Raw genomic sequence first — 17,152 nt, forward strand, 5'->3', positions numbered from 1 at the left:
GGTACGCAAAGTTTTCAGACCCCCTCTTTTTTTTCACTCTTTCACTCTTTTATATTGCAGCCATTTGCTAAAATCATTTGTTCATTTTCCACCCACATTAATGTACACAGAGCAGCCCATATTGACAGAAAAAAAACAGAATTGTTAATGTTTTTGCAGATTTATTAAAAAAGAAAAACAGAAATATCACAGCCATAAGTATTCAGAATCTTTGCTCAGTATTTAGTAGAAGCACCATTTTGAGCTAATATAGCCATGAGTCTTTTTGGGATTGATGCAAAAAGTTTTTCACACCTGGATTTGGGGATCATCTGCCATTCCTCCTTGCAGATCCTCTCCATTTCTGTCAGGTTGGAAGGTGAAGGTTGGTGGGCAGCCATTTTCAGGTCTTTCCAGAAATGCTCAATTGAGTTGAAGTCAGGGCTCTGGCTGGGCCATTCAAAAACATTCACGGAGTTGTTCTGAAGCCACTCCTTCGGTATTTTAGCTGAGTGCTTAGGTTCATTGTCTTTTTTAAGGTGAACCTTCGGCCCAGTCTGAGGTTCTGGGCACTCTGGAGAAGGTTTTCGTCCAGGATATACTTGTACTTGGCTGAATTCATTTTTCATCAATTGCAACCAGTCTCTCTGTCCATGCAGCTGAAAAACACCCCCACAGCATGATGCTGCCACCACCATGCTTCACTGTCGGGACTGCATTGGACAGGTGATGAGCAGTGCCTGGTTTTCTCCACACATGCCACTTAGAATTACGGCCAACAACTTCTATCTTGGTCTCATCAGACCAGAGAATCTTATTTCTCACCATCTTGGAGTCCTTCAGGTGTTTTTAAGCAAACTCCATGCAGGCTTTCAAGTGTCTTGCACTGAGGAGAGGCTACCGTCGGGCCACTCTGCCATAAACCCCCAACTGGTGGAGGGCTGCAGTGATGGTTGACTTTCTAGAATTTTCTCCCATCTCCCGACTTCATCTCTGGAGCCCAGCCACAGTGATCTTTGGGTTCTTCTTTACCTCTCTCACCAAGGCTCTTCTCCCCCGATTGCTCAGTTTGGCCGGACGGCCAGCTCGAGGAAAGGTTATGATCATCCCAAACGTATTTCAAGATTATGGAGGCCACTGTGCTTTTAGGAACCTTAAGTGCAGCAGACATTTTTTTGTAACCTTGGCCAGATCAGTGCCTTGCCACAATTATGTCTCTGAGCTCTTCCAGGCAGTTTCTTTGACCTCATGATTCTCATTTGCTCTGACATGCACTGTGAGCTGTAAGGTTTCGTATAGACAGGAGTGTGGCTTTCCTAATCAAGTCCACTCAGTATCATCAAACACAACTGGACTCCAATGAAGGTGTAAAACCATTTTAAGGATGACCAGAAGAAATGGACAGCACGTGAGTTAAAATATGAGTGTCACAGCAAAGGGTCTGAATACTTATGGCTGTGTGATATTTCAGTTTTTCTTTTTTAATAATTCAGCAAAAATTTCAACAATTATGTTTTTTTTCTGTCAATATGGGGTGCTGTGTGTACATTGAGGGGAAAAACATATTTTTAACAAATGGCTGCATAACAGTGAAAAATTTAAGGGGGTCTGAAAACTTTCCGTATCCACTGTAAATTAGATGTAATTTGAATTATATTTAATGTAAATCAAATCTGAGTTATATTTAATAATTTAAATCATACACTACAATATATAAATTCAATCAACCAACAGTAGTCTTTTATATACATTTTAATAAAGCCAATTTATGACATACTAATGAATGACAGTAGAGGTAATGTTTCCAGTACAGCAGATATTATTTAAAAAAATTATCAGATCATGTGAGTATTGATTCATAAATAAAAATGCCTTCTAAAAGATGTCATTTCAGTATCACCAGCACTATTTAAAAAAAAAAAAAAAAAACAAACACATTCACCTCTTATGTTTACTTTGGAGTCTCTTGAGCTATTGAACGCTTGATGATACAAGTTGATATGAGAGACGATCAGCTGCTGTGAGGCACTTCACATTTGAACAGGGCCGAGGAAACCACTTCACGATTGATGTAAAGCTACAAGTCACAAGGCAACGCTTATTCACGTAAACTACTTCAGAAAGGTTAGCAGTGAAGGGTTGTCTTTATGACACCATCCAGACCATTTGATTGCAGATAGCTGCATTTTTCTTCCCATTTACTGCAACATCCTGAGATGTTAACATATATGTTTGGGATTAGAGGTATGTTTTGTGTATTGTCATGTGCACACACAAAAAATAAAATGTACCGGAAAAGGCCCACTTTCATGCACTACTCACAAAAAGTTAGGGATATTGAACTTTTGGGGTAGAATTTCAGGAAGAATCCATAATGCAATGCAACCCTTAAAAATGAAATAAATATAACCTTTGCTAAACTTGTAAATGCAGTCCAACTGTTCAATTTTTCAGTACTTTTTGCACAACTTTCTTTTAAAGTAGCTGAACGGCAAAATTCACATTGTGACAAGGTTGTAACGCTTATAGTCCATTTTAGTTTCATCCTAAAACCTCACCCAAAAGCTGGATTACCCTAACTTTTTGAGAGTAGTATGTCTCCCCCCCCCCCCATTCCAAAAGTGATTCGGCTCAAAATAAATGATCTCACTATCATAATTGCGCTAAACTTCACACTTACACCCACTGCTTATAAAATTTTAAATCAATAACCCTTTGAAAATATGACTTTAAGCATGGCTATTTCACCAAGGGAGACAATTATACATATTAAACCAAGGCAGAATAAAACAATAGTTAAATTATGAAAAAAAAACCTAAAAGAATCACGGTTTTTTATCGTTATTAATAGGATTATATGGAAATGACCCGATACTTGAATTTTACAAATACTATGTATTTTTAACTTGTTTACTATTAGTTCCGTCTGTGTTTCATATTGCATCATTGGACCGAAAAAATAATCTTAGTCATGACTATACCTTTCATGGACAATGGCAATAAAATCCATTGTGATTGTGATGACAACTTTCTGAGAGTATGCGACAGTAAATTTGCGATGGGCACGTTCAAGTTGATTGGCAGCTTCTGTGTTTGGAGACCGTTTACTTTGCATGTGGTGATGAATGGAAAATATGATAATGGGTTCATCCCCCGCTTGTCCCGCATCCCGCTAGAGTTCCGCCTTCTTGGCGCTGAACAGGTAGCCCATGGCCTTGATGATCCCGCGGCTCTTGACGATGACGGAGTAGCGCAGGAGCCACTCCAGCCTCCAGTCGGCCGTGCTAACGTGCTGCGTTCCCTCCTGCATTGCCTCCCGGAAGGTGGCCGATGATATCAACTCTGGATGGAAATGAGAGCTTGAGAGGGATAACACCAGATTTAACATACCTGCTCCCTGTTCAAACCAGAAACCTTGTAACACGAACGAGTCACAGACAGTGGGGAGGGAAAATGGCTAATTGAGCCCAATTTGGAGATTTTGACTTAGGAGTGTACTCCCTTTTTTTGCCAGCGGTTTAGAAATTAATGGCAGTGTATAGCATTATTTTGAGGGGACAATACATTTACACTGTTCTATAAACTGTCCATTGACTACTTGACATTGTGCAAAGTGTCATTTCTTCAGTATTTTCCCCAAATAAAGAAAATATTTACAAAAAAATGGGAGGCATCTAGTGTACTCAGTTTTGTGAGATACAGTACCATACTTATGACAAATGTACAGTGGTGCATTGAGATACGAGTTTAAATTGTTCCGTGACCATGTTCGTAACTTAACACTTTCAAATCATCTTTCCCCACTGAAATGAATGGGAATTGAAAATTTATAATGCCATTTTTTATAAGAAAAATAGCACTGTATGTCATAAAAACATACTGTAACAAATAATTAAAACAGTTTGTACATGATGATTAATTTATTGCAACCAAATAAAGTCGTGTGTACGACTTAGCCTCCTGAGGGGGTGGGGGGGCAGTTTAATATATACTGTCTGTCTACATGTGTTGACGCACCCGCTTAAAGCGTTATAATACCGTGACTATCGATGCTATTCATTAGCCCGTGAATGTCATTTTGCATTGTGTGTTAGCATTAAGCTAGCAGAAGGCAAAGTGGTGTGGTTGTTTTAAATACATAACGTGTAATTCTCTTTGTTCTATGTTTAGTTTGACAATAAATTTGAACTGGGAGTGGCATTAAACCGCTTCTATTTTTATTTATTTTTTTTGCAACTGGGAGTGGCATTAAACCGCTTCTAGTTTTTTTTTCTTCTTCTTTCTTCCCGGTGAATCGCTCTCTATCTGCCAACTCCTTGTTCTAAGTTGAGTCGAGTTCACTGCCATGGTGGTTGAGTCCCAAATTTTTGCTTGTAAGCAATCAGCTCAAATCTCTAAAAACTCATAAATTGGGTCACTCGTATCTCAAGGTACCACTGTATCTTTCCTCATCTATCTACTCCAGCGACTATAGTGAAGTGCAAAACAATTAAATGCTCTTCCTTTATAGCAGAGCAGATGGCAGCTACAATTACCTTGTGTAACCTGTTGCCATTCATACAACAGATTAATAGATCTGTGTAAATTCTCGGTCCTTCGGTCATCATGGAAATTTGCAGTGGTTGAATGGAGGCAACTGGACTCTTGTTTGTCGAAGACATTCCACCGTTAATCCAAAAGCCTTTGTCAGTTCTAATTTTTAAAGTGTAGTTTCCCTATCTATGTCTGATTTGTATGTCCCCTAAGAGTGGTCACAACGGTTCAATTAAACGGTTTTACCACCAGGCAGGTGAACACCTGGCAACAACAACCCCATTGTCCCACCACAGACATAAATAGGGAGAAGTCACACTTAAAAGTTCAGAACTAAAGAACTCTTTTGGATTAACGATAAAACATCCTCAATAAAAGAGTCCAGTTTCCTCGATTCAACCTTTGCAGAACGGAATAATAGCTTTATGTTCAATTTAACAGGCCCAGCTTTCACACTGACTACATTTGTGAGTAAAGTGAGGCAAGATCATCATTATTTCAGTGCATTGTATTTACTTTTTGTGACATCTTTGTTTGGTGGTGTGCCGTGAGATTTTTCTAATGTAAAATATGTGCTTTGAGCAGATCAGTGGAGGTTGGGAAACATTGGACTGGTGAATGTATTTGAAAACAAGTGCTACAGTACACTAGAAAAGTATTCACAACACCTTTTCCACATTTTGTTATGTTACGGCCTTTTCAAAAATGGAATAAAATATTTTACCCTCAAAATTCTCCAACCATGAAGCTCAAAATTGAGCATAGGTGCATCCTGTTTATATTAATCACCCTTCAGATGTTTTTACAACTTAATTAGAGTCTACCTGTGGTAAATTCATTTGATTGGATATAATTTGGAAAGGCACACACCGTCTATGTAAGATTCCACAGTTGACAGTGCATGTCAAACCAAACCAACCGTTAAGTCAAGTCAAAGCAATTATCTCTGGACATTTGAAACAGGATTGTCTCAAGGAAAAGGTTCCAGACAAAAATTTCAACCTATGTTGAGATAATAGGGTGCTGTGTGAAGAATGTTGAGGGGGGGAAATGTAATCAATTTTGGCTTTAAGGCTGTAACATAACACGGGAAAACTGAAGCGCTGTGAATATTTGATATTATTACATTATGTCTTGATGGAGGATACTTTAAATGTGTTGGTATAAATCCCAATCACGATGGCAACTTCCTGGCACTTTGACCCTTTTGAGTGTATAAAAATGGAGAGCAACAGTTTGAACCGTGTTTTTGACTGAATAGACACGTCTTTCTTGGGTTTGGTTTGAGGAATGTATTGAGTATAAAGACACCAGCCAGCTCTATCCTCCAAATGCTCAAAAAAAAAAAAAAAAGCTGAAATATCTGACAGGCAGTCCATTTATAGAACAAGAAACAAAACTGAAAATCATTTTTTAAAGGATTGAAAGAGATGTTCACCTGTAGGATCGTTGTGTGTGAGCAGCTGGATGTCAAACTCTTTCGCAAAGGCGGTTAGCTCAGGGGGCATCACGCAGCAGGATGCCAGGTTCACTTGGTTGCTGCTGGGCTTGACCTGGATCAGAACCAGGCACACTCACTATGTTTACATGCACCACCAATAAATTGCATTCACATTTAAAGGGGACATAATGTGGAAAAATGCCTCTTTTTAATATGGCTTGTACACATAGTTGGGCATCTCGAGTGCCAGCCCTGCCATCTTTTGTTAGCAACTTGTCTGAAAATGTGTCTGTGAAGTAGACGTTGTGCTCTTCCACACTCATTTACATAATAACCACTGCCCCACACCAATTTTCTCCACCCATGATTTAGTCGTCAAGCTGGCTGAAGAATCAGAGCCACTTTCAAGCACCGCCCGGACTACACTGTCTGAAATGCTATCATTGAGAGGCACAATTGTGCAGAAACACCCACATTCTCCACAGTTGCAATGCACCTGCTATTGTTTCAAAGCCTAAAAGGTAAGCAGAGTTGCATCGAGTTTTCTTGGATGACACAGATTAGCATTGGCTTCTGATAACCGGTACATTCTTGATTGCTCGGTTACGTTGTTGACGAGGGGGCGGTTTTTGGACGTTTTTGTTTGGTGCTGTGTCCATGCGTCACATACACACAGTGTTGTCTATGAAGTGCTGCCTTCATGAGTGAAAATGCTTTGTCTTTATCGGCGCTCACCCCTCCCGCCCCGCTACACTCTGCTTCCTCAAGTAGAATGCCGGCCTGGTCAGTGGCTTGGCAATATTTTGGTGCAGGGTATACAGTTGTTAACTTGTATGACACAAAGCAAAATCAACCCTATTTTAGCCATACAAAAAAACAGTGTGTAAAGTGTATATAATTCATGATTTGTGAGGTATTATTTAAAAGACCTGGTAAAAAATCTGGAAAAAAAACGCACTGTCTCATTGAAGACATTTGGACTGGACTACTTGTGTTGTCTCTGTATACACGCAAAGGAGGGGAAATGGACTTTCAGCTGAAGTATGTCCGCCTCCTCCACCATAGGTGTCACCTTTTAGGTTCTTTGAAAACAGCGATTAGTACAAACATTAAAGGCTTATCATTGTAACCGTATGATCGGCAAACATATGACCATTAAGACACGGCCCGGTACACACCACATTTGCAACTGACCTGAGCCCAGTTGTAGAGCTGTTCCAGCAGGTCTTTGTCCAGGTCGGAGGTGCCGATGGCGGCGATCCTCTGGCTGCGGACGAGCGCCTCCAGCTCCTCCCACGCTGGCTGAAGGGGAGCTAGCGTTTGGTCATCGCTGCCCAGGAGCCTGCGCGGTGCTATGATAACCGAGTCCAGCTGGGACACAGCCAGCGTCTGACAGGCTGGAGAGGACAGACAGTCAGGTGAATATAACACCGTCGTTTGAAAGATGCATTGATTTATCAACACTGCTCCTTCTTACCCATCTCCACTGCATCTCTGATGGACGACTGACCCGACTCAAAGAGGAACAGCTTGGCTGCCAAAACAAAGCCACCATTTCTGATGTTCTAATATTTTTCTGACAGTTACAAATGCTTCATGTTCACATGTGGAAGACATTAGGTAAGCCGATCTGGGTATCTGGAGGCTTCAAGAAGTCATAACTTTTTAAGACCTAAAAGCAACTTGGATCAAAGTGTCACCTTCCCAAAAACCGCTATAAAAATAGTATTCTCCATATAAAAAATAATTTTCAACTCTAAACGAGTCAATCTTTTCAAAGTACCTCAGTGGTACCTTGACTTACGAGTAGGGCTGCAACCAATGTTTATTTCAATCATCGATTAATCAGTTGATGATTTTTTTTTTTTCAATTAATGGATGAATCTGTTAAAAAAATAAACTTTAAACGTTTCATGTTTTAAAAAACAGTACATTATTTCAAATTGACAGTGTGGAAAATACATAAACATAAATTGATTATGATTCAGTTGCTGGTTTTGTCTGTAACGTGAGAAACTCTGCAAAAATCTTGATCATTGTTTTCCAAAATAAAAGCAGTTGTTTTCAAATGTCTTATTTTGATCAAACAAAGAATCAGTCTGCTTTCATGTAGGACTAGAATCTGAGAGTACTTAAAGTTGAGAGGCTGGAATTCCGAGGATTTGGACAACGTTAAGTTAAACAAGGTCTCTATCCGATTACTCGATTATCATAATAGTTGTTGATGAATTTGCCAATCGATTAATTGTCACCTAATCCATTATTTCTTTTCACCCTTTTCCGAGTTACGAGCAACCGTTTGGTAAATGTTTTGCTTTATGTCGCGAGACAAAATTTGAGGTACACAGCCGGTTGAGGTAATAGCATCATTTATAAGGATAATGCGTTTTTAAATTGCCATGTACTAAATCAGATTAATTACTGAAGTACGCACCTGAAACCTTAAGCTCATCCCTCTCCTCAGGTACAATGGCATCTGTGGCCTGGGGGATGTTACAATCCAGTGCATCTGGGAAGTCCTTAAAAAAAACAAAATTGTTATAATAAATAAATAAAGTTGGTTTCCTTCAGGTGGTTGAACTTTCTGAGTGACTCTTACTCTCAGCCATTCTGAGCAGACGCCCTCCCATTTAATTATAACGAATTCGGGTTTCAAGTTGCATTGCTTTGTTGTTTCATTCAGCTAGTAGAAGCGGTGCAGAGTTAGTATGACATGAAACTTCGTAGAGGTTCAGCTATGAGCGAGAGCAATTATTTTTCGACTGCTGGCACATACAGTGCATATAAAAAGTCTGCACATCCCTGTTCAAATGCCAGATAATATAAAAAAATTAGACCAACAAATAATTTTAAAACCTTTTTCCATTATTATTGTGATCTACAACTTGTACAACTCCATTAAAAAATATCTTTTGAGAGAGAGAGTAAAAAATAAACAACTGAGATAATGTGATTGAAAAAAGAAATAGTCTTTCACAAGTGTGCACACAATCTTATAACTGGGGATGTGGCTGTGTCAAGGAGTGTATGCGGTATAAAGTGACGAGTAGTGCGATAATCTGGGACAATGTTGGTTGTGCAAATGTTACAGATAATCCTCAATCAGTGTGCAAATGGAGCAGATGCTACTCTGGCATGAGTGGCCAATATATGCAAATAGTGCAGCATGGCGAGACAACTACAGTGAGTGCACGAGTAATACATAATTGGCCCCACAGAAATGTGACAACGAACTCAAGTAAAAAAACTGCCATCTTGTTGTGATGGAATTATAGGTTAGCTGTTTAAGAAGTTGATTGCAAGAGGGAAGAAGCTGTTGGAATGTCTACTAGTTCTAGTTTGCATTGATCGGTAGCGCCTACCTGAGGGAAGGAGCTGGAAGAGCTAGTGACCGGGGTGCGGAGGGTCCGAGAGGATTTTGCACGCCCTTGTCTTAGTTCTGGCAGCGTGCAAGTCCTCAAGTGTGGGTAGGGGGGTACCGACAATCCTTTCAGCAGTTTTGATTGTCCGTTGCAGTCGGAGTTTGTCCTTTTTTGTAGCAGCACCAAACCAGACTGTGATGGAAGAACACAGGACTGATTCGATGACCGCTGTGTAGAACTGTCTCAGCAGCTCCGGTGGCAGGCTGTGCTTTCTCAGAAGCCGCAAGAAGTACATCCTCTGCTGGGCCTTTTTGAGGACGGAGTTGATGTTGGTCACCCACTTCAGGTCCTGAGAGATTGTAATTCCCAGGAACTTGAAGGTCTCGACGGTTGACACAAGGCAGCTGGACAACGTGAGGGACAGCTGTGGCGAGGGTTGCCTCCTGAAGTCCACGATCATCTCTACAGTCTTGAGCGTGTTCAGCTCCAGGTTGTGTCGGCCGCACCACAGCTCCAGCCGCTCCGCTTCCTGTCGATATGCAGACTCGTCACCGTCCTTGATGAGGCCGATGACAGTGGTGTCATCTGCAAACTTCAGGAGTTTGACAGTCGGGTTCGCTGAGGTGCAGTCGTTCGTGTAGAGAGAGAAGAGCAGCGGAGAGAGGACACAACCTCGGGGCACCCCAGTGCTGATGCTGCGTGTGGATGAGGTGGCCTCCCCCAGCCTGACCTGCTGTGTCCTGCCCGTCTGAAAGCTGTAAATCCACTGGCAGATGGCAGGTGAGACGCTGAGCTGGAGAAGCTTGGATGAAAGGAGTTCAGGGATGATGGTGTTGACCGCTGAGCTGAAGTCCACAAACAGGATCCTCGCGTAGGTCCCTGCACTGTCGAGGTGTTCTAGAATGAAGTGCAGTCCCATGTTGACTCTCTTCACAGAAACTGATATAGGATGTGACAGTGTCCGTATATTCGTCCAGGCTGCCAGCGGAATTTTCAAAGACACTCCAGTCTGTGCAGTCTAAACAAGCTTTGAAGTTCCATCTTTGCTTCATTGGTCCACTTTTTCACTGTTTTCACTGTAGGCTTCGCGCATTTAAGTTCTTGCCTGTACGTCGGTATTAAGTGAATTAAGCAGTGATCAGACGAGCCCAGGGCTGCACGAGGTATAGCACGGTATGCGTTTTTTACCGTAGTGTAGCAGTGGTCTAAAGTATTATTTTCCCTGGTAGGACAGTCTATGTGCTGCTTGCATTTAGGGAGTTCGTGGTTGAGTTTAGCTTTGTTAAAGTCCCAGAGAATAATGAGGGGTGAGTCCGGGTGTCTTTTTTCAATTTCGTTGACTTGTTCGGCAAGCGTTAGCAGTGCGGCGTTCGTGTTAGCTTGAGGCGGTATATAGACTCCAGCCAGTATGAACGATGCGAACTCACGTGGCGAGTAGAATGGTTTACAGTTTAAGAATAGCGACTCCAAATGCGGGCTGCAGTGTGTTCTGAGCTCCGTGACGTCCGTACACCATTTTTCATTGATACAAAGGCATATCACGCCGCCCTTTGTTTTCCCCGATGATTCCATGTCACGGTCCGCACGATGAATGTGAAAGCCGGCAAGCATGACTGCGCCATCGGGTACAGCGTCGCAAAGCCAGGTCTCCGTGAAGCACATGGCCGCGGAACGTCCGAAGTCTTTACTGGTCTTTAACAGAAGATGAAGCTCGTCCGATTTGTTGGGTAGGGAGCGTACATTCGCGAGGTGGATCGACGGGAACGCCAATCTGTGTCCTCTCTGAGCGGATTTGCGAAAGTTGGTGACAGAAAGTCCGGAGTAGCCTCCTTGATGGTTAGCAGGTCTCCCCTTGTGTAAGTGAGTCGTGTAAGGTCTCCAAAGACGGACGAAAAACACAAAAACAATACTAGAGAGCGTGTTACCGAGGCGACCACACTGGTAGGCGCCATCACAATTCCATTCCTACAGTGAAGGCTGTAGGAATGGAGTTCTTTTGGTGATGAGTCATGTCACTAGACTTGGTTAACATATAGTGAAGTTATCCTGAGAAAACTGGAGGACATGCCTGTTTAAGGTAAATGGCGAGATCATCAACAATCTTCGCTACGCGGGTGACACTGTCCTACTTGCTAATTCTGTAGAAGCCCTGCAGTGACTTTTCGATAGTGATGGGCAAATGATACCAAGGCTTTGGAGCTTGTCTCACTCTTCCTGACACTGAGTGATTCAACACTGACACTTGTGCAAGACTATTTATTTTTTCAATTGAGTTGTACAGGTTATCGGTCACATTAATTGTGGAAATAGTTTGGAAATGATGGGGGTTTTTTTTGTCTCATTTTTATTGGACAAAATCTAGCATTTGAACAGGCATGTGTCGACTTAATAGATCCACTTTATTTGCCAAACCCAACCTGTGGGCATCTGACAACCTTGACTCGAGCGTTCCTTTGTTCTGCATTTCTGACTACATACATACGACTCTTATAACCTCCCTTCACATTGCCATTCGACTCCAGTGGATGTTGCGATTAAAGCAAATCAGCTGAGCTCAGCATAGGTATAGATTGCGTATGTCCCCCCCCGCCCCTCAAGTGAAATATCACCCACCACGCTTCTTCGTTGCTTATTTTGGGTTCCACTATAATATGGTGGCAATGAAATTATCACCATTTCATGTCCCACTCCTCAACTGTCCCATTCATCCCAACAGACAGATGAGACTTTTGGAATGCCGCCCCAGACTGCTATCCAGTACTGGATGAACGTTGGCCATGACAGCTCCTTTTCAGGACACCTAAAGGCATCGTTTGAAGTCCATCACCGCAGTTGTTATGGCGGAATCCTGCTGGCAATTACACCCAGCCAGTCGGTCTGGTCTTCAATTCAAATAGTATACTAAGCTTCCTCACCCTTGGCAAATACTTAAATGAAATGCTGAAAAAAAGGAAATGCCCAAAATATAAACCCAAAAATGCTCGTAATGCATTTCTCAATTATTCAATTGTAATTTTCCATACATTTAGTGTGGCTCTTGGAGGACTGAAATGGCCTCTGAAAGGAAAAGGGTTTCCTACCCCTGATGTAATGATTCAAAATGATCACCTCACCTCATTCGGGGCTTCTATTGTGGAGAACGAGCTGCTTAGTGTAGCTTGAATGCATTCTTGAAGCTGAAAAAGACAAACTTGCATTGGTTTAATGTAGCCAAATTTACAGAAAACTGATGATTCTAAAGACTCCAAGAATGGTCCCTGACATCTGATGAGTGGATTCTTACAGTTGAGCAGGCTCAAATTGCAACATCTGGACCACATGTTTCTCCACTTGACTTGTGCCATCATGTATTGTAAAGCATAGAAAGTGGGGTGCAGCAATGTTATGACATCCACCAACTTAAAGCATGTGAAATCACGTGTAAGTGCTTCTCAGTGGCTCAAAGGGCATGTGGGTGTTGAGGCCAGCTGTACTAAGAATGCAACACAGAAAGATGATGTGAAAAATCAACACGTTTCCCCCCATTTTGTCCTCATAATATAGTCGGCACGATCCACTCTTGTTGTCGTCGCCACGGTAGCGAGTGTATTTCGGTCGCATTTGAGTTGACAAGATAAAGCCCAATGATCGTAAAAAAACGGGATGCGGTGGTATCTGACATAGTGCAATCTTGAAAGAGCAAATTTGTCTTGTGGTCTGATCCGGGGCATTACGTGTAGTCTGTTCCACACCGTTTTTTAAATAACTTTATTGGCTGTCAGATATTTACAGGACTACGCCAAAAGACACGCGACAAGGCTAAAAATAAACTAGCTTTTGGATTCAAATATACTGTACACGATGGCGACGCGGAGTAAATGTCTTTTGCGGAGCCGATAAATTATCGGCTAATTATGACATTAAAGCCGATCAGCATAAAATGCTAATTATCGGCTGATACCGATAAGGCCGATAAAGTCTGTAAAGTCTAATATAAAGGTGATATAATCATATTGGTTATGACATAAGCTATGAAATTATATCATGGCAGACAGAGAACTCTGGCTTGTGCTATGCGGGTTTTCCAGTAAGACAAACAAAGCAGCTACTGTTAATGCAAATGACAACATAACTTCCAGGAAGGAAGGAATGTTAATAAAGTTACGTAACCTAGCGCAATGCATGAGCTTATTCACAATGCCATTTACAATATAGCAGAGGGCGCCAGGGTCACCAACCTGGGGCCAAGGTGAGTAGTCGGTCTGTTCCAAAAATAGCTCACCAGTGATGAGACATTGTGATTTCCATGGAATGAGGATTGTTTGAAATATGTAAAGACTTGCAAAGAGCTATCCAGCAAATGTGTTATCTCAGAAGTGTATATCAAACTGGTGGTAGCCCTTCGCATTCATCAGTACCCAAGAAGTAGCTCTCAGTTTCAAAAAGGTTGGTGGTCTCAGCTATATACGGTACTATCCTAAAACAGTTAAAAAAAAAAAAAAAAAACTGTGAAAGGAGGGGGTGTCTACCAGTCATGTTATGACACTTTCCTCATTGAGGAAATGTTGACATAAGTCAACGTCAGACATGTTCCCCTCCGGTGGTTGAACACACCTGCTCCGCTAGCTACTTGGACAATTAGCCTCGCTCGCTCGACGCCATAAAGTGAAGTTTACCTCCTCGCCGGGCGAGCACGGGCATTTCTTCTTCAGGCGGGTTCTGTTGACTAAATTTCCGGTGTGCAGCCTCAGAGTCTTGGCGTGGCTCAGCAGCGTCCTCTTCGCCTCCGCGTTCGTGTTGTCAGGGTCCATGTGTCCCGTCTTTTGTATTGTCGGGGGTAGTAGTAGCTCGAATTAAAAAAAAAAAAGAAGCGTCCGACGTGACAATAAGAAGCAGGCGCTTGTAGTTGACTATTTATATGTGACTGCACCCTCTGAGAGGCGACCACTAGTACAGCCCCGTGAGAGCTACAATGGCAATAGAACAGAGTCAGGATGACTTGCTGCATTCGGTTAACTTGTGACACAGTTATGGAGGACGGAGAGAAAAGCCGGCCGCCGGGACACGCCTACCGGAGGTGGAGCCGAAAAACGTCAGCACTGTTTGCTTTTCATTTTCTATTCTACCGCCCCACAAATCCTAATTAACGCTAAAATTCGGACATTTTCAAATTATTATTATTTTTTTTACAAAATTATTTGTATTCCTCTATTTTTGCTGGACACACCGGAAGCGGAAGTAGATAAATCAAAACAGCGAGAGCCCGCCCTTTTTACGAAAAACAAATGTGACTGCATGTAAGTAGCTTTACAGGGTCCTCGGTCCCGACATACGACGTTTCGAGGTTACGAACGAAACGCATCCCGCAGTGTTTACCGTTTTTCATTTGATTGTTTTATAGTTATGAACGAGAAGTGATTTTCCTACAAATATTCAGTGATGGGGAGTAGTGAAATACAAATATTTACTGTACTGTTGATTTTTCAGGTTTCTGTAGGCCGACAGGGACGTGCAGAAATTTAACCCTAGTGGTGCGCTGGATCAGAAAAGTGCCCTTTTGCCGAGAGCCCATTTTTGTCTTTATTCATCAATATTTAAGTAATAATTAAAAAAAACTAAATAAATAAATAAAATATTAAGAAACCTGAGGTTGTTTTGTAAAATGTTTTTTTAAAGTCATTACATCTTAATGTAGGTGTTCCTTTTTGCATTAAAACAAAGGGTAAAACCTTTTATTGATGTTATATAAATATATACTTATATGTTAATTATTGATATTTGTGATCTTTGACATTAAATTAAGCTGTATGTGGCCCCTGAACTACAATGAGTTTGACACCCCAACAGCATACAAAAAGAATGATTAATAAATAGGAAAAGCTGTCTATTTGATTTTACTGACATAATAATAGGCCCATTGTAGCGCCAAGTTTATTTGTATCAAAGGGCTTCACAGGCCCTCAGCTGACAAAGATCGGCAACATCCTCTAATCTAACCCCCCCACCCCCCAATCATTATCAATATATTTAAATATCCAAATTTGATTTCTAATTTCAAACGAAAGGTAGGCCTTGAGTTTATTGTTTAGTGGATCCCCACTAGCTTTTGCAGCATATAAAACTAGTCTTCTTGGGGTCCGTCAGAAAACAAAACACTGCATTCAGTGTCACACACTTTAAGTACAGAAGTTATTTTCCCTCCTGCATTAGTGTGCACATTCCCACGCCAGGGTACCCACACATACTGTATACACATTCATTCCAATATGCATGTGTATAACACACAGAAGAACCCTCCACCACCCAAAAAACGACAAAAAACCCCAAATAAGAATAAAAATGGGAGTTGACTCACATACCCACATGATCACACCAAACACCATGGGCACCCTTTTTTTGGCTTGAGCGCCTGCCTCCGAAAATGTCTGCACCTGCCGCTACCAGGCATTAAAATGAACAAGAAATTGAAGAAACAAAGTGGCCTAATAACTTTCTCCGTGACTATATATATAAAACAAGAGGTAGGACTCGATAGCTTTTTTTACTTCTTCCTACTCCCTTTTGACTATATAAACTATGCTTGCCGATGACTATTGATATCCTTCTTTGAAAACATTTTTGTTTGACTTTCCATGACAATATCTTTGGTTATGTGTTTTTATGTTCAATCAATCAATCAATAAAAAAAAATATTTACTGTAATTATGACTTCACTTCTGTGTTACTGCAAAAACAGGTTGCGACCTACGCACATATCCGTGTTACATCGCCGCTGTAGGAACGGAACATACTCCATATGCATAAAAATATGTTATGTTTGAATGAAAGCTTATATATTTTACATATGGATCCAAAATTGCAGTCCAATCAGTCAAATACAGTACAAATGTATTTATGGAGCACATATAAAAACAACAGGGTTGACCAAAATGCTGAACAATTCATTTAAAACATATAAATAAAAATAATGTAACATTACAGAATAAAAAATAAAATATGAATATCCCCCAAAAGTGCAATAAAACTCTGAATATGATTCAGTGGAGTTGCACCACTACAACAACATACTGTTAAAATATCACATCACTGACCGTGTTCAGGAAAACTGAGATTTATGGATGTTCTTACTGTATATAAAAGTAGTACACCAAGTGACCAGCAGATGTCCCCCGTGCTAGTATAGTTCAGAATCAGAATCATCAGAATTCTCTTTATTTGTCAAGTATGTCCAAAAAACACACAAGGAATTTGTCTGCGGTCGTTGGAGCCGCTCTAGTACGACAACAGACAGTCAATTGACCGAGAACACTTTTGAGACATAAAGACATTGAGAAAAACAGTCACTGAGCAATAAATGGTTGCTAGTTATCTGGTAATGCAAGTAAAATTTACTTATTTATTTATTATTTTATTTATTTTTGACAATTGTGCAAAAAGATGCAGAGTCCTCTATCACTTTGTTTGAATGACTAATATAGCAATAGTCCGGTGCAATGACCATCGTGCAAAGGGCGCCGAGACTTCAAGGAGTGTATGCAGTTTAAAGTGACTAGTAGCGCGATAATCTGGGACAATGTTGATTGTGCAAATGTTGCAGATACTCCTCAGTCAGTGTGCAAGTGGGGCAGATGCTACTCTGGCATGAGTGGCCAGTACTGGTCCATCCATCCATTTTCAACACCGCTTATCCTGGTTAGGGTCGCGGGACGCTGGAGCCTATCCTAGCTGACTTCGGGCGAAAGGCGGACTACACCCTGAACTGGTCGCCAGTCAGTCGCAGGGCACATATAGACACGGACAACCATTCGCACTCACATTCACACCGTCACTGAGTGGGAACTGAACCCACGCTGCCTGC

General features: G+C 41.4%; 1 protein-coding gene across 1 annotated transcript; it reads right to left on the bottom strand.

Annotated features, from left to right (window-relative positions):
* Positions 1–1,698: 1,698 nt before the first annotated feature.
* Positions 1,699–14,317, bottom strand: gclm (glutamate-cysteine ligase, modifier subunit). Its single transcript, XM_061682973.1, has 7 exons — positions 13,971–14,317; positions 12,429–12,491; positions 8,388–8,472; positions 7,431–7,487; positions 7,148–7,350; positions 5,951–6,065; positions 1,699–3,321 (listed from the first exon to the last, which is right to left on the bottom strand). The coding sequence occupies exons 1-7, from the start codon at positions 14,103–14,105 to the stop codon at positions 3,152–3,154; spliced, it is 828 nt and encodes a 275-aa protein (XP_061538957.1). The 5' UTR covers positions 14,106–14,317; the 3' UTR covers positions 1,699–3,151.
* Between the last annotated feature and the right edge of the window lie 2,835 nt (positions 14,318–17,152).

The sequence above is a fragment of the Phycodurus eques genome, chromosome 8, assembly GCF_024500275.1.
Source record: "Phycodurus eques isolate BA_2022a chromosome 8, UOR_Pequ_1.1, whole genome shotgun sequence".
NCBI classification, from domain to species: domain Eukaryota; kingdom Metazoa; phylum Chordata; class Actinopteri; order Syngnathiformes; family Syngnathidae; genus Phycodurus; species Phycodurus eques.

Coding starts and splice junctions, on each gene's coding strand:
- gclm (XM_061682973.1), bottom strand. CDS start 14,105: ATGGACCCTGACAACACGAACGCGGAGGCGAAGAGGACGCTGCTGAGC. Junction 7,488..8,387: donor GGATGAGCTTAAGGTTTCAG/GTGCGTACTTCA, acceptor TTGTTTTGGCAG/CCAAGCTGTTCCTCTTTGAG. Junction 3,322..5,950: donor CACACACAACGATCCTACAG/GTGAACATCTCT, acceptor ATTTCCATCCAG/AGTTGATATCATCGGCCACC.